This window comes from Epinephelus moara, chromosome 21 (genome assembly GCF_006386435.1).
Source record: "Epinephelus moara isolate mb chromosome 21, YSFRI_EMoa_1.0, whole genome shotgun sequence".
In the NCBI taxonomy this organism is placed as follows: domain Eukaryota; kingdom Metazoa; phylum Chordata; class Actinopteri; order Perciformes; family Serranidae; genus Epinephelus; species Epinephelus moara.
Genome location: NC_065526.1, coordinates 13036082 through 13052018, shown reverse-complemented (window position 1 = coordinate 13052018; position 15937 = coordinate 13036082). Strand labels below are relative to the sequence as shown.

The 15937-nt window shown below is 44.3% G+C and overlaps 2 protein-coding genes across 2 annotated transcripts; both read left to right on the top strand.

Moving 5' to 3' along the window:
- Positions 1–316: 316 nt before the first annotated feature.
- On the top strand, positions 317–3142 carry LOC126382710 (C2 calcium-dependent domain-containing protein 4C-like). The gene is made up of 3 exons (XM_050032751.1): positions 317–504; positions 1075–1843; positions 1987–3142. The coding sequence occupies exons 2-3, from the start codon at positions 1106–1108 to the stop codon at positions 2536–2538; spliced, it is 1290 nt and encodes a 429-aa protein (XP_049888708.1). The 5' UTR covers positions 317–504; positions 1075–1105; the 3' UTR covers positions 2539–3142.
- A 7108-nt stretch (positions 3143–10250) lies between these two features.
- fem1a (fem-1 homolog a) lies at positions 10251–13815 on the top strand. The gene has a single exon (XM_050033205.1). It carries the CDS (start codon positions 10428–10430, stop codon positions 12279–12281), a length of 1854 nt encoding a protein of 617 aa, XP_049889162.1. The 5' UTR covers positions 10251–10427; the 3' UTR covers positions 12282–13815.
- The last annotated feature ends 2122 nt before the right edge of the window (positions 13816–15937 follow it).

The window sequence follows — 15937 nt, the reverse complement described above, 5'->3', positions numbered from 1 at the left end:
TGAGCTCAGATGGTGCTCCTGAACGCAGCAAGTTGTCACTCCACATCATCATCAATTTGCCACCAGCCGGAAATCCAATTAAGGCGCACCCTGTATTATGAGGCGATAACAAGAGAGAATAGGCGTCACGTGAACGCCAAATGAAATCACGGTGACGCTCTCTTTAAAAATCAATGAGGCGTGAGGTTTGACAAACACACCGTTTGGAGCACTTTGTGCGTGATGAAGCCTTTAAATGAGTCCCACCCCCCCCTCGTGCCTGCGCAGGGAATACTTTCATGGTAAATATCATGGGAAGCTTCCACAACCTCCTCATTGGCTCAGAAGTCAGAGACCCCCGTCATATAAAGCGAGGGTGCCTGATCTAGCAGCCCTTTTCCCGCTGGCAAGCGCTCTGGATCACACACGGGAAAATACCTTTTACGCACGGAGCGCTTGGAGAGGTTGAGGACGAGCGCAGCCTGCGATCAGTTGTGAGAGGGAGAAGAGTTACACAGTCAACAGGTTGGTACATTACGTGTTATATATGAAACGCGAGGGATGTTTATGTGGCTTTGTTTGAAGGGAAAAGTTACCTAGATTCGCCTTTACTAGTTTAATTTAAATATTTCGCAGAGCAGTTAAAACTGCAACGACTTTCAGTGGTTTTAATATTTTAAAAATAGCTGTAGTTTGATTTGTTACATATTCTGAATTTGTTTGAGATGCTACACAGCTCAATGGCGCACGTGTAAATCGTTTGGAGTATTATTTTTAGCTCACTATGTTTGCGCATTGATTCATTAAAGTGCTCTTTGGAGATGCTCAGACATTGTTTTAATGACTGAATTGTGGAAGAAATGTTTGCTTATTATCTGCAACTTAAATGCTTACTCTCCTATATTAAATTGCTGCATAGTTTAAGAGATTTTTTTCCTACTTAGGTGCAAAGACACAGATTTAGTATAAGGTTTTTGTCTTAAGGGGAGTAATATTTACTTTACTGCAACAAAAAGGTGCAATTCAGTTGATTTTATCTGTTTGTTATCATTGGATGTGCTTTCTCTTCTTCATGCATCTCTTTTCTGTTAACAGAGAAACTGTGAGCTGAGGCGTCTGAGTGGGCATGTGGCTACTGGAGAAGCTCCGTAGCTCTGTGGAGAGCAGTGGGACACAATCCCAGCCCCCGCAGACAGCAGAGGCCATTCCTGTTTCCGTGTATGCCAACGTCCTCACGCCAGAAAAGATCCCTGATTTCTTCATCCCCCCTAAACTTATCTGCTGCCCACCGGAAGAATCTCTCACCCCCGAGCCTCAGCCCTGCTCCACATTACGACCATCTGTGTCTGACCACGCCATCTGCAGCCAGAGCCCCAGAGCTCGGAGCAGCAAGAACCCCTGCAGCCCTCGCCTCTTCTCTCGCATGGGAGGAGACACACGTAATCTCCAGAAGTCAGCCAACCGTCACATCATCCAGATAGAGAGTGCTGATGAGCCAGGTGCCGCATCTGTGGACAGGGTCAACACCAATGCTGACCCCCAGTCGCAGACTGCAATGTCTCTGCCATATGTGCCCAAAGCTCAGACCTCATATGGCTTTTCCACCCTGGTGGAGTCGCCCCATACCCGCCGTAAGGAGAGCCTGTTCCACAGCGACCCCACCAGCCCTCTCACCTCCCCGAACTCACAGAGGCGCTCCCAAGGGGGGACTCTTCTCGCCCCGGCTGATCCCAACCCTTATCGCTATTTCAGCGGTGGCGAAAGTGACACCTGCTCCTCAGCAGAGTCGTCCCCCTTTAACTCACCTCTCCTGTCCCGCTCGGCCTCTCTCTTACGCTCCATCACCCAGGAGACACAAGCCAAGGTGAGCACTGTTTCCGTTCAGTGTGTGTGTACAGACTGGCTGCTATAAAACTATAAATGAACGTGTTACGAAAGTGTTTTTCCGTGTTACATTCATTGACCACGAGGCTTCTCTCTGCACGTTTGCTTTTTCTCTCCCTCAAGGTGTCTCGTGCCAAGCGCTCCCTGGCTCGCCACAGTTCTCTCTCCACTGATGAATGCAGCTCAGCAGACAACAGTCCCAACATGCAGCGCCGCCGCATGCGTTGCCCCCCCTCTCCCGCCTTCCGTGGATGTAAAAGCAGTGGCGTGAGGGGTGCAGCGTCCGACCTCCTGCAGCGTGAGCACACCGTCAACCTCCACAAGGGGGGGACACTGAGGCTGAGCACTCATTATGACCCGGAGTCAGCGCGCCTGAGGGTGCGCGTGCTCTCAGCCGAGGCCCTGTATGACAGGCAGACGGACCCTAAAAGCATCAACTGCTGCGTAGCGCTCTACCTCAACCCTGGCAAGCAGCAGAAGCAGAGGAGCACCATCATCAAGAATAGCAGGAATCCAGTGTTCAACGAAGACTTTTTTTTTGACGCGCTCCCCCAGGCACAAATAAAGAGCCTGGCCATGAAGATAAAGGTGGTGAACAAAGGAACCAGTCTGAGGAGAGACGTGCTTCTAGGAGAAAGGGAGGTGCTGCTCAGTGAGCTGCTCGCAGGCCTCTAGGGAGCCCCTGTCAAGACTTCGGTGAAAACAAGCAGCTCAACATCTTGAGGGCCCTTTTCTTCTCCGGCTACCTTTTCATCCCACTGCACAGTTCCGATAAATACCGGGCATGTGAAAGTCTGCTGGTGACAGGGGGGCTGTATCTTGCACACTGTGTTACGTACATCAATGGACCAAAAACTGAAGCCTCTGTAGAATTAAAAGTCCCACTTTATCAAGTTTCTCAGAGGCCTCTGCAGATTAAACAAGTGGAAACCACCTGTGCTCGGCAGTATATTAGTGAACAGTGGAGCCGTTGTCCTTGTTTGTGTATTTCTCCCGAAGTACTGCGTTATAAAAAGTGTTGCCTTCTCTCATGAGCATTGTGATGTCAATATCATATCAGCTGTGATGCAACGATGATCTTGTTAAAAATGAAGCTGTATTTTTTGTAATAACGTAGTAATATTACATGTGGGTTTTGCACGTTCCTGTGGAAACTAATAATGCCTCTGTAAGAATTTATATTTGGGAATTAGATTTTAATTGCTAGTGGATGTAATATTAATATGACTGTTGCTACAGTATGTGACATGCTTTTGAAGTTATGAATAAAACCACTATACTCTCACTGATGTTTTATTTTTCAACCCTGCAGCTTTGTCTCAGTGGTTTTGTCCTAATAATTCCACAGGATCAAGAGCAAGCCCCAGGAAATTATTATAAACCCGTCCTTTGCTCCCCCCAAGCTCTCCGTTCTTTGCAAAGAAGTATGAGGCTGGGTCCTCTGAGACAGAAACAGGCTGGGTGTCATTTGTGAGGCTTTTAATCCTGAATCTCTGCACGCAATATTGTCTCTCTGTGCATTCAAACTCCCTGTTTAATTTTAAAAACATGTTTCCTATTCAGGCTGTCCTCCAGTGAGGTTCAAGTAGTTATTAAGGATGGCAGGAGGTAGAGCTGCAGCTCCTGAAAACAAATGTTGGCACGCTCTCTTCTGCTGGAAACATAATTCATCTGTACAGTGAGGCTGTATCTTGATTCATATGTTTAAATGCTTGGGTTGATGAATGGAAATGCAGACCCCCATAGCCGACACTCATACATTACAGGCATGCAGGGATGGTCCCACAGAGCAATGAAGAGCATTAGCCAAGTGTGGATCTCATGCCTCCTCTACTGGTGAAACATCAGAAAGACACCTCTCAATGCCCGAGAAATATTGAACTTCAAAACCATGGTGACCTCTGAGTGTCTCCGTCCCTTTGTCCATATTCTCCGAAACAGGCTGCCGCTTCTATAATCCTGAACAGGAAATAAAAATGCATCATTTAAAAATGTAAACACTCTCAGAGCGCTCTCAGGCATATACCCGAGGGTGATCTGCAGCCATTTGCTTATAAGTAGTACCGAGATAAGTCCCAACAAGCACCCACATGGGACACATTCATCCGTGAGCTTAAAGAACATTTATTTCCCACAGACTTGAGAGCAAAGAGATAAAACTGCTGAAGAAAAATTAAGTCATTATTTTTGCCTCTGTAGACTCAGCGAGGCAAATTATTGAGAAGTGATTGTCTAATAATCTCTAAATTAACCAAAACATCAGCCTGTAATTATAATCAACTTTTTTTCCCCTCCACGTTGATATTAAAGTCCATGAAAATGTATTTTCTCAATCAGCATCTTACTGTAAGTGATGGAGTCCTACGTGAAAAGAACATTTCCTGCCGAAGTTAGAGCAGTTTTGGTTATTTCTCATGAAATATTTCCATCTGTTCAGTTTGTCTCTGCGCTCAGGGCTCTGCTGGAAAAGGTGATGCAGCATATTTCCGTGCACCAGTCAGCATCTAGCAACTTTCGTAATCAAAATCTGATGACAGTTGTTGGGTTTTAGATATGAAACCCAAAGTTCAGGGGCTTTAAAAGCTTTTAAATTGTTCATGCTAAATAATGATTACATCTGCTCATGGACGGCTTACTGAACGGGCCAACACATTCTCTGACCTCGTCATATATTGACGTTTGGTCATGGACTTTCCACGTCTACATACGCCGTGCAAGGTGCCCTGGGTGCATTGGTTATTGACGTTCTGGGACACTGTGTCAAGTTCTCTTCTTTCAAGATACACTTTTGTTTTCATGGAGAATTTAACATTTACATACAGTTTCTTTCAAAATAAACGCACTACGTCAGTACAACACCGCAAATCGACTTTTTTTCCTTCGACAACAAACACACGTGGTTAGGTTTAGGAAAAAAGAACAGGGTTTGGCTTTAGAATCTTACAGGACGTGAACACTGCTCTCTCGGGTGAAGGTTGGTGTTTGTTGGACCCATCAACCACCCCTTCCGCACACCCCACTTGGACTTTTGTCGCCTTAACTTTCGTCCTTGTCCCGTCGTGTTTCCCCCTGACGCCGCTAGGCACCGTTAAACTGAAACGGCAACTGGCCACATATCATGCGGACGTTAAAGGACGCCTTTTTTCGTTGGTTTCTGACGGCACAAGTCACTGCCCAAGTGCCAGATTTCGGCGACTTCGGAGTGAGACCAACCAGGCACAGGCCCAGGGGACCATGGGGCAGACTGTGGCTCAGAAGGTAGAGCGGGTCGTCCACTAATCGGAAGGTCATAAGTTTGATCCCCACCACCTCCAGTCCGCATGTCAAAGCATCCTTGAGCAAGATACTGAACCCAAATTGCTCCTGGAGTGTGAGTGTCTTAAAAACTGAGTAGCAGGTGGCTCCTTGTATGGTAGCCTCGGGCACCAGTGTGTGAATGTGTGTGTGAATGGGTGAATGTGACTCAAAGGGTAAAAAGAGAGCGGTTGGAGGACTAGAAAGGCGGTATACAAATGCAGGTCCATCTGTGCTAGACATAAGGGGATGATTTGTTTTTGGGTAATAAAGCATATAAAGCATTTGTTTATGGATTTTTATTAAGGACCTTTTCAATATTTGCACAATTGTAGTCTTCACCCATATCTCTATTTTTCCTATAAAATATATTTGGACCCAAGGCCGACTGCAGATGCCTCAGTGAAACGAATCAATCATGCCCACCTTCTGTGATAGTGCGTCAGCTACTGAGCCTTATGGAACTGCAGACCAGATTTTAATGCGTATGTGTTGTACCCCAAGGATATGTCTCTTTAACCTCCTTGGTACCGACCAGGAAGAGACTTAAAAAGACCACATGGAGACACAAAAAATAAAAATAAGAAAGAGGCAAAACCACCACAAAGTCAGTGTGTCTTACTACTGTGTAGTCACAATTTTTTTAAGGATGATTTGTTTTTCCACTCCATCTTTAAGTCAAAGAAAGAACGAAAGATCTTTGTGATGCTGTCGGCAAGCAGAGGTGTCGTTGCATTACATTGGTATTCAAATACAGAAGTGAACTTCTCCGATGAATTTATAAGATATTGAAATCCTACTGCTCAGTTCTGTGATATACTGCCCGCCACACTGCATTAATGCATGTGGAAGTAGGTAGATGGTTTTTCATACTGTGAAGAGATGCAGAAGGAAAAAGTCAATATGAATGTAAGGTCCTGGTGTCGGCGGTGCATGGCATCATGCATATCAATATTCAAGTCGATATTGTGGCCACAGGCTTTGTGTAGGTGGAGAGAGTAATGGGATCTGCTCAAGGCTCAAGATGTTCAGATCAGTCATATATATTTCCAGCTTAATTCCACATAGGCTACAGCTTTGGCGTTTATATTTTGTTCAATTACAACATGTTTTATTTCGATTTTTTTGTGTTGGACCAAAACAAAATAGTCAAGATTGGTGAGGTGAAATGACATCCCACTGAGCGCCATTAAATTAAAAAGTGGCACCACAACAAACTGGCCAAGAGAGGGCCACCCATCAGAACTCAAGGACCAGGCAAGGAGGACAATAGGCAGAGACAACAGATTAAAGATAACAATGACTGAGTTGGAAAGCTCCACAGCAGAGATTGGAGTATCTGTCATTCAGACCACATAAAGCTGTACACTTCACAGAGCTCAGCTTTATAGAAGAGTGGCTGTAAAGCTTGGTTTTACTCTCATATGACCAGAATACCTTCTTCTACTGTATGTTTAAGGCGTCTCTCACGTGCCTTCTGGTGAACTCCAAATACGGTCTTACATCTTTCTTTTGAGCCATGGCCACCTTTCCATAAAGCCCAGCCCTGCTCAACTTAGTGGTCCCAATGACAGATACTCCAATCTCCGCTGTGGAGCTTTGCAGTTTCTTCAGGGTTATCTTTAGAGCCATTTGTTGTCTCTTTGATTTAATACCCTTCTTGCCTGGTCCTTTAGTTCTCGCCTGGGTCGTGAGTTTTGGTGGATGGCTCTCTCTTGGCAGGTTTGTTGTGGTGACAAATTTTTTTCATTTTGTAAGAATGGATTTAATGGTGCTCAGTGGGCTGTTTTTATAACCCAACCCTGATCTGAACTTCTCCAGAACTTTGTCCCTGATCTGTTTGGAGGGCTCTTTGTTCTTCACGGTGACTATATTTAGCTAATTATGTGACTTCTAAAGGTAAATGTTAGCACCGGGGCTGCGATCAGCTCCACCAAAAGCAAGTATCTAACCAGAAACAGAGGTGCATTGAACACTGATGTGTTACACAGGCACACTGCCTCCGATACAGTGGGGTTGTATACGATTCAATTCAAATGGGCTTTTTTGGCATGGGAGAACTTATGTTTACATTGCTGAAGCTAGTGTGAAATGAAAACAAAGATTGTATGTACGGTAAGAAAAGATCTACCAGCATTTGGTTTATATGCACATCACTGCTGTTTTGATACACCTCTGACACACCCACCAAACCAAAAAAAAACGTACCTGAAAGCCTGCCCTGTTGCACTCCATTTCACACCGTTTCAAGCAAACATGTTGTTCAACCTGGAAACTGTAGCAAGACGGGCACACCATTTTCAGATTGAACATGCCCCAGGTTTTATTTAGTGGCTTAAATTTACAGCTTTTTTAATTAAAAAAAAATACATATAGATATATATATATATATATATATATTCATTTCACTTCACAAATTTTGACGCTTTTGTTTTGGTCCATTACAAAAAATCCAAATAAAAATCCATTAAAATTACAAGTTGTAATGTAACAAAATAGAAAGGAACGCCAAGGGGTGTGAATACTTTTTCAAGACTCTGTACTTAACTGTGTCTACATTAAACTGATCTTTGAATCTTTCCCACCTTTTTAATAGCAGCGTTCTAAAAATATGAAACAGCATAAAGGAAATCAAATGACTTCCGTAATGCTAGCTCCAATAATATCCCGCAACAAACACAGGACACAGAGTAAAATAAAATCACCTAAATGCTGTGTTGTCTTCCCTACATTTACAGAACAGTGAAAAAGCTACCAAACAATGTTACCAGTGCTGCTTTAAGAGTGTGGGTGAGCCACCTGCTTATTCACTACCTATTAATGTGACATGACTGCAGAGGCCTGATGCTGTTAGTAGCGGATGATGTTTGTGCACAGGGCCTCAGTGTCATCTGACTGTGTTGGTTATTATAGCTTTCTGCATAACTTAGACTCAAGAGTGAAAGTAATGATCTGAAATGATAGCAGGTACAACGTTTGCTGATCGCTTTTTGTCTGACTTTAAAAAATGTGTTACAAATGCAAACTTCTCTGGTAATTTGTGAGTAAATGGTAAACTGTAAAATCAGCACAAGTTTCTTACTTTGCCTTCACGGAGGAGTATCACTGGAAGTAACATCTTAGTTTTGTGTGAATATTAATATATGTTGCAATGAGACCTATACCATTGCTTAAAGGGGAACACCACCTAAATTAAGAACTCCAATATGTTATGTCTATGGCCTAGAGAGGTTCAGTCAGTATTTGTGAACATGAGCTGCTCTCTCTCAAAGCCAGAAACATCAAACTTGTGGTGTCATAGGCGTATATGTCTGGGGCTGCTCCAGTGAACGGGAGACTTATTTTGTGGACCCACATAAAGTTTGTTTTCTTTTTTTATACCCAAATGAGCTTTATTTTATTGTAGTGTTCTCAGTTCTGAAACAAAAAAATGTACCCATATACTCAGCACATTCCCCCTGCATACTCTCAGTGTCATCTATAACACATTTTCCAATTCATTGCCTGCAGAGCTATCCCACCCTACCCTGAGACATCACAAATTTGAGTTTTAGCACTCTGGCTTTGATATTGTGTTCACATCAGGCACAAATAAAACACTTTGCGTGAGTGAATTACATGTAAAGTTAATGTAAAGACGTGATTAGATGCAAATTCCTGCTGGGTGGCACAATGAACGCTATGGAGACAACGCAAATGACGCAAGCAGTGCAATTTGGCATCATACGCTTATTAGGGAGAGTTAAAATGACGCCGAGGATGTACTGGCGGAAGTTCAGTCAGCGATTTCACGCACATATGAAGCAGGTCTCCACAAAATATTCTAGCATTCAAACTCGCACGAGTTTGGTGTGAACACAACATTAGATTTAAGAAAGAGTTGTTCATGTCTACTAATATTTTTTGAACTGTCCTAGAACAAAGGAATAATGTTGTGTTTACACCAGGCGCAAATAAAACAATTTGTGCGAGTGAATTACATGTAAAGTCAATGTAAAGACATAATTAGACCCAAATTCCCGCCGGGTGGCATTAGCAGCACTAATAAAGTAAGATGAAAAATCTGAACTTTAGCAACCAATTTGCGTTGTGATAGCCAATCAGCATTGAGATCCTCTGGTGACATATGACGCCAAGGTCATGAGCGCGTATGAAGTGAGTCAACACAAAATATTCAAGCATTCAAACTTGCACGAGTAACGTGACAAGAAAATTCGCATCGCATTTGGTGGGAACACAACATTAGATTTAGGAGACAGCTGTCAATGTCTACTAGTATTTTCTGGACTGTCTCAGAACATAGGAATAACATGTATACATTTAGAAAATGGGCACAGTTCCCCTTTAACTTTAACAAAATTTGGTCATCCATCCATCCATTTTTCCAGGTCACAGGGGCAGCAGGCCAAGCAAAGCACCCCAGACTGTCCCTCTCCTCAGCAACACTTCCCAGCTCCTCCTGGGGGACCCCAAGGTGTTCCCAGGACAGATGAGACAAATAATCCCCTCCAGTGTGTCCAGGTCTACAATAGTGCCTCCGACCAGTGGGATCTGCCTGTAACACCTCTATGCCCTGGAGGCACCCTGATCAGATGCTTGAACCACCTCAACTGACCCCATCCAGTTTTTCTACTGTTGTCATAACTATAATAATGAGAGTTTGGGATAAAGCACAACTCAAGAGTTGATAAAAAATATATTTGTTGATTTTTAAATAAGCACACATTAGGATAGGATTAAGTAAATATCACTTGAATGGGTGTACACGGGAATTATCCTCTTTACAACCACGGTTTGAATGTATAGACAGTGATGGGGATCAACTTACCTCTTAAAGTGAATACTTTTAAAGGGTGTGTTTGGTTTGTAAACCGGTACCAGCTGGCTCTATCTCTGTCTATCTAAGGTGGTGCATCCTGTTGGTCCGAATTCACATACCAAACGAACCCATCAGCTGGTAGCTTCTTCAACTCCCAGGCATCATGGGAAATGTAGTTCTGTTTAAAGAGAAACACCTTCCGCTCACGGAGGAAAGAATTCCATCAAAACTACGTCGCCCACAATGCCTCGCCGCAGTCGTAAACATAGACCTGTCAAACAACACAATCGCCATCTTGACAGCACCCTCAAAATGGCAGTAAGATGCGAGCTAGAAACCGAGTCCAAACTAAGATTCCTGCTCTCGGCCGTTTAACAACTGACTCGACAGTTTTTCTGTAAACGAGTGGTTATGGGGTTGGTGCCCCGCGCGGCAGCACAGAGCCTGTAAAATGGATATACCGACTGCGGTTTTCAACGCGGCCAGAGATGGTAAGCTGAAACTTATCCAGAAGTTGCTGAGCAACAAAACTCCAGAGGAGCTGGAGGCTTTAGCCGAGGAGAAGACACAGGGAGGCACCCCGCTGTTGATAGCCTCTCGGTACGGACACTTAGAGGTTGTGGACTACCTCCTTGAACATTGTAAAGCGAATGTTGAACTCGGGGGGGCGGTTAACTTTGACGGCGAGACCATCGAGGGGGCTCCGCCGCTGTGGGCAGCTTCGGCAGCCGGCCACCTCCCTGTGGTGAAGACGCTACTGAAACACGGTGCCTCAGTCAACAACGCAACACTAACTAACTCAACGCCGCTCCGAGCTGCCTGCTTCGACGGTCACCTGGAGATCGTCCGGTACCTGGTGGAGCACCGAGCCGACATGGAGGTAGCCAACCGCCACGGCCACACCTGCCTCATGATCTCCTGTTACAAGGGTCACAAGGAGATCGCCAAGTTCCTCCTGGACCGTGGTGCTGATGTGAACCGCAAGAGTGTGAAGGGCAACACCGCCCTGCACGACTGTGCTGAGTCAGGGAGTCTGGACATCATGAAGATGCTGTTAAAGTGCAATGCTCGCATGGAGAGAGATGGATACGGGATGACCCCTCTCCTCGCTGCCAGTGTCACAGGTCACACCAACATCGTGGAGTATCTCGCCCACCAGCCTCGAACCTCCAGAGAGGAACGCATCGATGCACTAGAACTCCTTGGGGCTACTTTTGTGGACAAAAAGCGGGATCTCCTGGGGGCGATGAGGTACTGGAGAAGGGCCATGGAGCTGAGGCAGCCAGGGGACAAAGCTGGGTCCCTGGCCAAGCCTCCACCTGGCCCTCCTATCCCCGCTTACAGCTGTGCCCAGGAGGTGAGCACTGCAGAGGAGCTGGAGGCTCTGATCACAGACCCTGATGAAATGAGGATGCAGGCCTTGTTGGTGCGAGAGCGCATCCTGGGGCCATCGCACCCAGACACCTCTTATTACATCCGCTACAGGGGAGCTGTGTACGCAGACTCAGGCAACTTTGAGCGCTGCATCAGCCTGTGGAAATACGCTTTAGACATGCAGCAGAGCAACCTGGACCCTCTCAGTCCCATGACAGCCTCCAGTTTCTTGTCCTTTGCAGAGCTTTTCTCTTTTGTTCTTCAAGACCGGGCCAAAGGCACCCTGTCAACACGCGTCACCTTCCATGACCTTATGACTGTTCTTGGAAAGAGTGTGAGGGAGGTAGAGAGAGCTGTGGCACAAAGGGACAACCCTCCAGAGGCTCCTCAGTTCACCAAAGCTCTCTCCATCATCCTGCACCTCATCTTCCTCCTGGAGAAGCTGGAGTGCAGCCCCGAGCAGGAGCACCAGAAGAAACACACAGTGTACCGCCTGCTCAAGCTGAACCCCCGGGGCCGTAACGGCTTCACTCCTCTCCACATGGCCGTAGACAAGGAGACCACGTCTGTGGGCCGCTACCCTGTGGGCCGCTTCCCCTCCCAGGCGGTGGCTGCCCTGCTCCTAGAGTGTGGCGCAGACGTGGATTCACGCGACAGTGAAAACAACACGCCTCTGCACATCGCTGCTAATAACGGTTGTCCAGAGATTATGGCACTACTTATGAAGGCGGGGGCTCACTTTGACGCTACAAATGCACAGAGGAAGACGGCTTACGAGCTGCTGGATGAGCAGAGCAGCGGGCACCCGGCCCTCTACCCACTGAACTACGTCACCCTTCAGTGCCTGGCGGCGCGTGCAATTGAGAAGCACAGACTGCCCTACAGGGGACTCATCTCTGAGGAGATGGAGGCTTTCATTGAGCTGCACTGACTTCCACTACTGTCCCCTGATGAGACACACCTGCACTACTCTTCCTGTTGTCCCCCATACCTTACTATGACCCGCCAAAAAAGTCCCCCTCCACACCATTCTGCTCATCTCTTGTCTCCTTTTGACCTCTGCTTCGCTCCTGGCCCTTCCAACCTTGTGTCAGACCAAACCATAGCAATACACATCAGCCTGTGGGCTTAATCTCTGGCTGAGATCTGGTCAGTTATCGCCTGATTTTAACGTTACATCACACAGACTCTCAAAGTGATTGTACTGCTATTTAAAGCTGGATAAAACTTCATCTTGACATAGGCTTTAATGCATCTTCCCTGTTTTTGTCCCAGTGAAAAGGAGACTTACAGTATGAGGGTGCTTGTGTGTGTTTGGTGGTGGCTGCACTGTATGAACGATGGGTTTTAGTATTACTGACAGGAAAGCATCTGATCAAACTAGCCATGCATGAAGATGAAGAGTGAATACGGTAGCTCACTTGTTGTTTTGCAAGTTCATTCAGACCAGTAGTGTTTGAACAAGCTCAACCACTCAAACTTGCTCGCTGGCAATTTTTAGCTGGTTTCGCCTGTTCACATATTACCATCTGCTATGTTTCTTTGATCCGGGAGGGTGTTTTGAATTTACTGTGCCAAATGTCAGCCTCGGAGCCATGTTCTGTTACAGACTGTAAACTGGTGGCAAAATAAAAAGCGACTAACTTATCCTCCTAATTATAAGCAGAAGTGATAACCTAAAGTGGAAATGTGCATAAAGGAGATCAGGATGTTGAGGATGAGCGGTGTCCTCAGTGAGAACAGCTGGTTCCATTGTTGAGCTAACAGTCCCCAGTCTCTACACAGACTTTTATTACCTATGCAGTTTGGGATTCTCCAATCAGAGGCAACTTTTTCAAGCCAAAATCCACTACATAAACAGATTTTACAGGCTTATCTTAACAGGATAATGACTCTAACCTGAGGCTGCCTCTTTGACTATGAATCCTCTGAATTCACGAATGTTTTCTAAAACTGTCTGCCTCTGTCTGAATGAACAATTTCAAGCAAGAGCCTAAAGTGTGCCTACACCCCGTTACTTCTGGGTACTGTCAACATCAACAAAGATATCTGATTCATTAACAAAGAAGCAGCATCAGAGCCGGAGTATTTTGTGATTAAACCCTCTGGTTTCTGTCTACGGGGAAAAGCCAACTGTCAGTTCTGTTCTGGATTGAATTTTCCCTTTAACCTCAGATGCAGTTCACAGAAATGGAACCGGCCATTCCTGCATCTTAGTCTTATTTTTAAATAGTTTCTCTTTTGTTAATCTTGTGTTATCATGAATGTTTTATCTGTCCTGTCCGTGCTAAGCACCACCGAGTTGAATGCACACCGAGAGGCTCTAAAATCCTAAATAGACGACTTAACATTCAGGCTATGAACTGTGGCTGCCTTTCTCTTTCTCAACTGATTCGTTTAACTGATGATAACTCGAGAGCAAAAGGACGTTGGAGATACTTGAATAAAATTCAGTATCGCAACACGATCTGTGTGTGCTTGCGTGTGTGTGGGTGATCCCAGTGTTACTGTGTCTTTTCTGCATGCGGTACCTTGAATTGTTTCTGATTTGGGAACTAAGTGCTAAGTAGTATCTGCAAATTGAAAATGAATCTCTCTTTCTGTGCCTCGGCTCTGTGACGAGTTCTTTAGCCTGAGTGCTGTTGCTTACAATGGCAGCATTTGCATTAAGAGCATCATTATACACATTTAGATGGATTGAAATGGTTGCAGTAGCAGAACATAAAAGACCCGAACGCCCCATCAGTGCAGCAAAGCCCATAAAATGAGCTTGTTTAGAAAGTGGAAGACACGTTGCTTGGAGTGCATACAAAGTGTTACATTAGCGGAATATTAAAAAAGAATCAGTGCCTCTCTTATTTCAGCTCTTTGCACCAAACGTGGGCTTTCCACCGCTCTGCTCACATAAACTCGAGGGCACAGAAATAAAGCATAACAGAAACTTGATCTTTCGGAGTCCTGCACTCTTAAAGTATAAATAGAGCGCAATTAACGTCACTGCTGCAGGGCAGCGGTAGAGACAGGGCACTTACCCTGCTAATTTTAGGGATCTTTTGCCCTAGCTTAAACTCTAGAAATGGGAATACTGTAACGCTATACAGTCAGTCAGGTCACAGAGTGACTGGCAGTGACAGTACACAGACAACAGAGGCTGCATTATTCTGACAGGAAACACAAACAATATAAGAAACAAATATTTTAAAGATGGGGATTTCTAGAAAAATCATCTAAAATATTAATAATGTGCTGTTGTTACTGTACATGGGGCAAGTGTGTGAGTTGATAGTGAGTTTAGAAACAGCAGCTGGTAAACAGGGGTTCAGTCTCTGTGACAGCATGTATCTGCCCTGCTGAACAAAATCAGACATCCAAGAGGTCTCTTATAGCTGACCTGATGTCTGGCCTTTCTGGAAAGGGTGCCAGTGATTGCGGTAATCATTACGTGCAGACGTAAATTAAGATGTTGGAAGCAGGACCCTAATGTCAAGATGTCACAGAAGGCTACAACTGTTAAGGGTTCTTGGGGATACTTAAAAAGCCTTAAAAAGCATTGGATTGAATTATTTAAAAATATAATAATAAGGCCTTAACTGGTGTTAAAATGTCTCAAAAAAATCTTTCTAAAGTCTTAATTTTTATGGTAATTTTATTTTTATTTTTTTATGTTAGTGTAATGTAAAATATTTTTAAAAATTGGTCACTTTTTTTTTTTTTTTTTTAAATTTAATAATTTACTAAATGGCTCTCACTTTAGCGTCACCACATCAGGTCACATCCTCACTGCAGAGGATCCACTGTCTGATAGCTAGCTGACACTGTACCCTAGAAGACATAAGGGAAGTGAAAATTCATAAAAATTGGCAATTTAACCAGATTTCATGGCATGGCTGAAACCAATACGAGGAAATACATATGAGTAAATAAATAATAAATGAAGTAAATAATAAAAATATTAAGTGGACCAAAAAGTAAGGTTTCATGTTACAGTAAATATTATGGCAAAAAATTTCCCCTTGTCTATGTTGGTTCTTATGTTGGTATTTTTATTTATTTATTTTTTAATTCAATTTTGGTCATTGTAAAATTGGTCTTAAATTTAATTTGGGGGTATTTTAAAGTCTTAAATCTATCTTTCCTTAAACTATAAAAACCCTGTTGTTAATATTTGGGACAAACTGAGAACAATCGTCTCCTGTCCTGCATATAGACAAAAAAAAGTGTAATTTCAGTGCTCATTTTTAGTGTCCAAAAGTTATTTTGAAAAATCTCTGTACACCTGAGTGTGTGACAGGTGCATCATAGGAGGTGCAGTCTTGAAGACGAAGGGGAGAGCTTCTGGACACTGTCTTGCTTATTGCTAATTTATTTGATTTGATTAAGGTAACAACGAGTTGGTCCTACCCTACCTGAGTCTGAAGGCCCAAAACATCACCTTAAAATGTTTAAAATTGAGCCATAAGTGAGGCAGTGTGCAGGAGCCTTTCTCTCTGTGTCATAAAGTTAAAATTATTTTTGGGAGCATTTCTCCTGCCAACAAAAGACACTCCCCAGAGAAACACTGTCACACCTGGTCCTGTATTTATGAAC

Excerpts from the sequence above, each read along its gene's own strand:
- LOC126382710 (XM_050032751.1), top strand. The coding sequence starts at position 1,106 with ATGTGGCTACTGGAGAAGCTCCGTAGCTCTGTGGAGAGCAGTGGGACA. Across the intron at positions 1,844-1,986 it reads CCCAGGAGACACAAGCCAAG|GTGTCTCGTGCCAAGCGCTC; the intron begins GTGAGCACTGTT and ends CTCTCCCTCAAG.
- fem1a (XM_050033205.1), top strand. The coding sequence starts at position 10,428 with ATGGATATACCGACTGCGGTTTTCAACGCGGCCAGAGATGGTAAGCTG.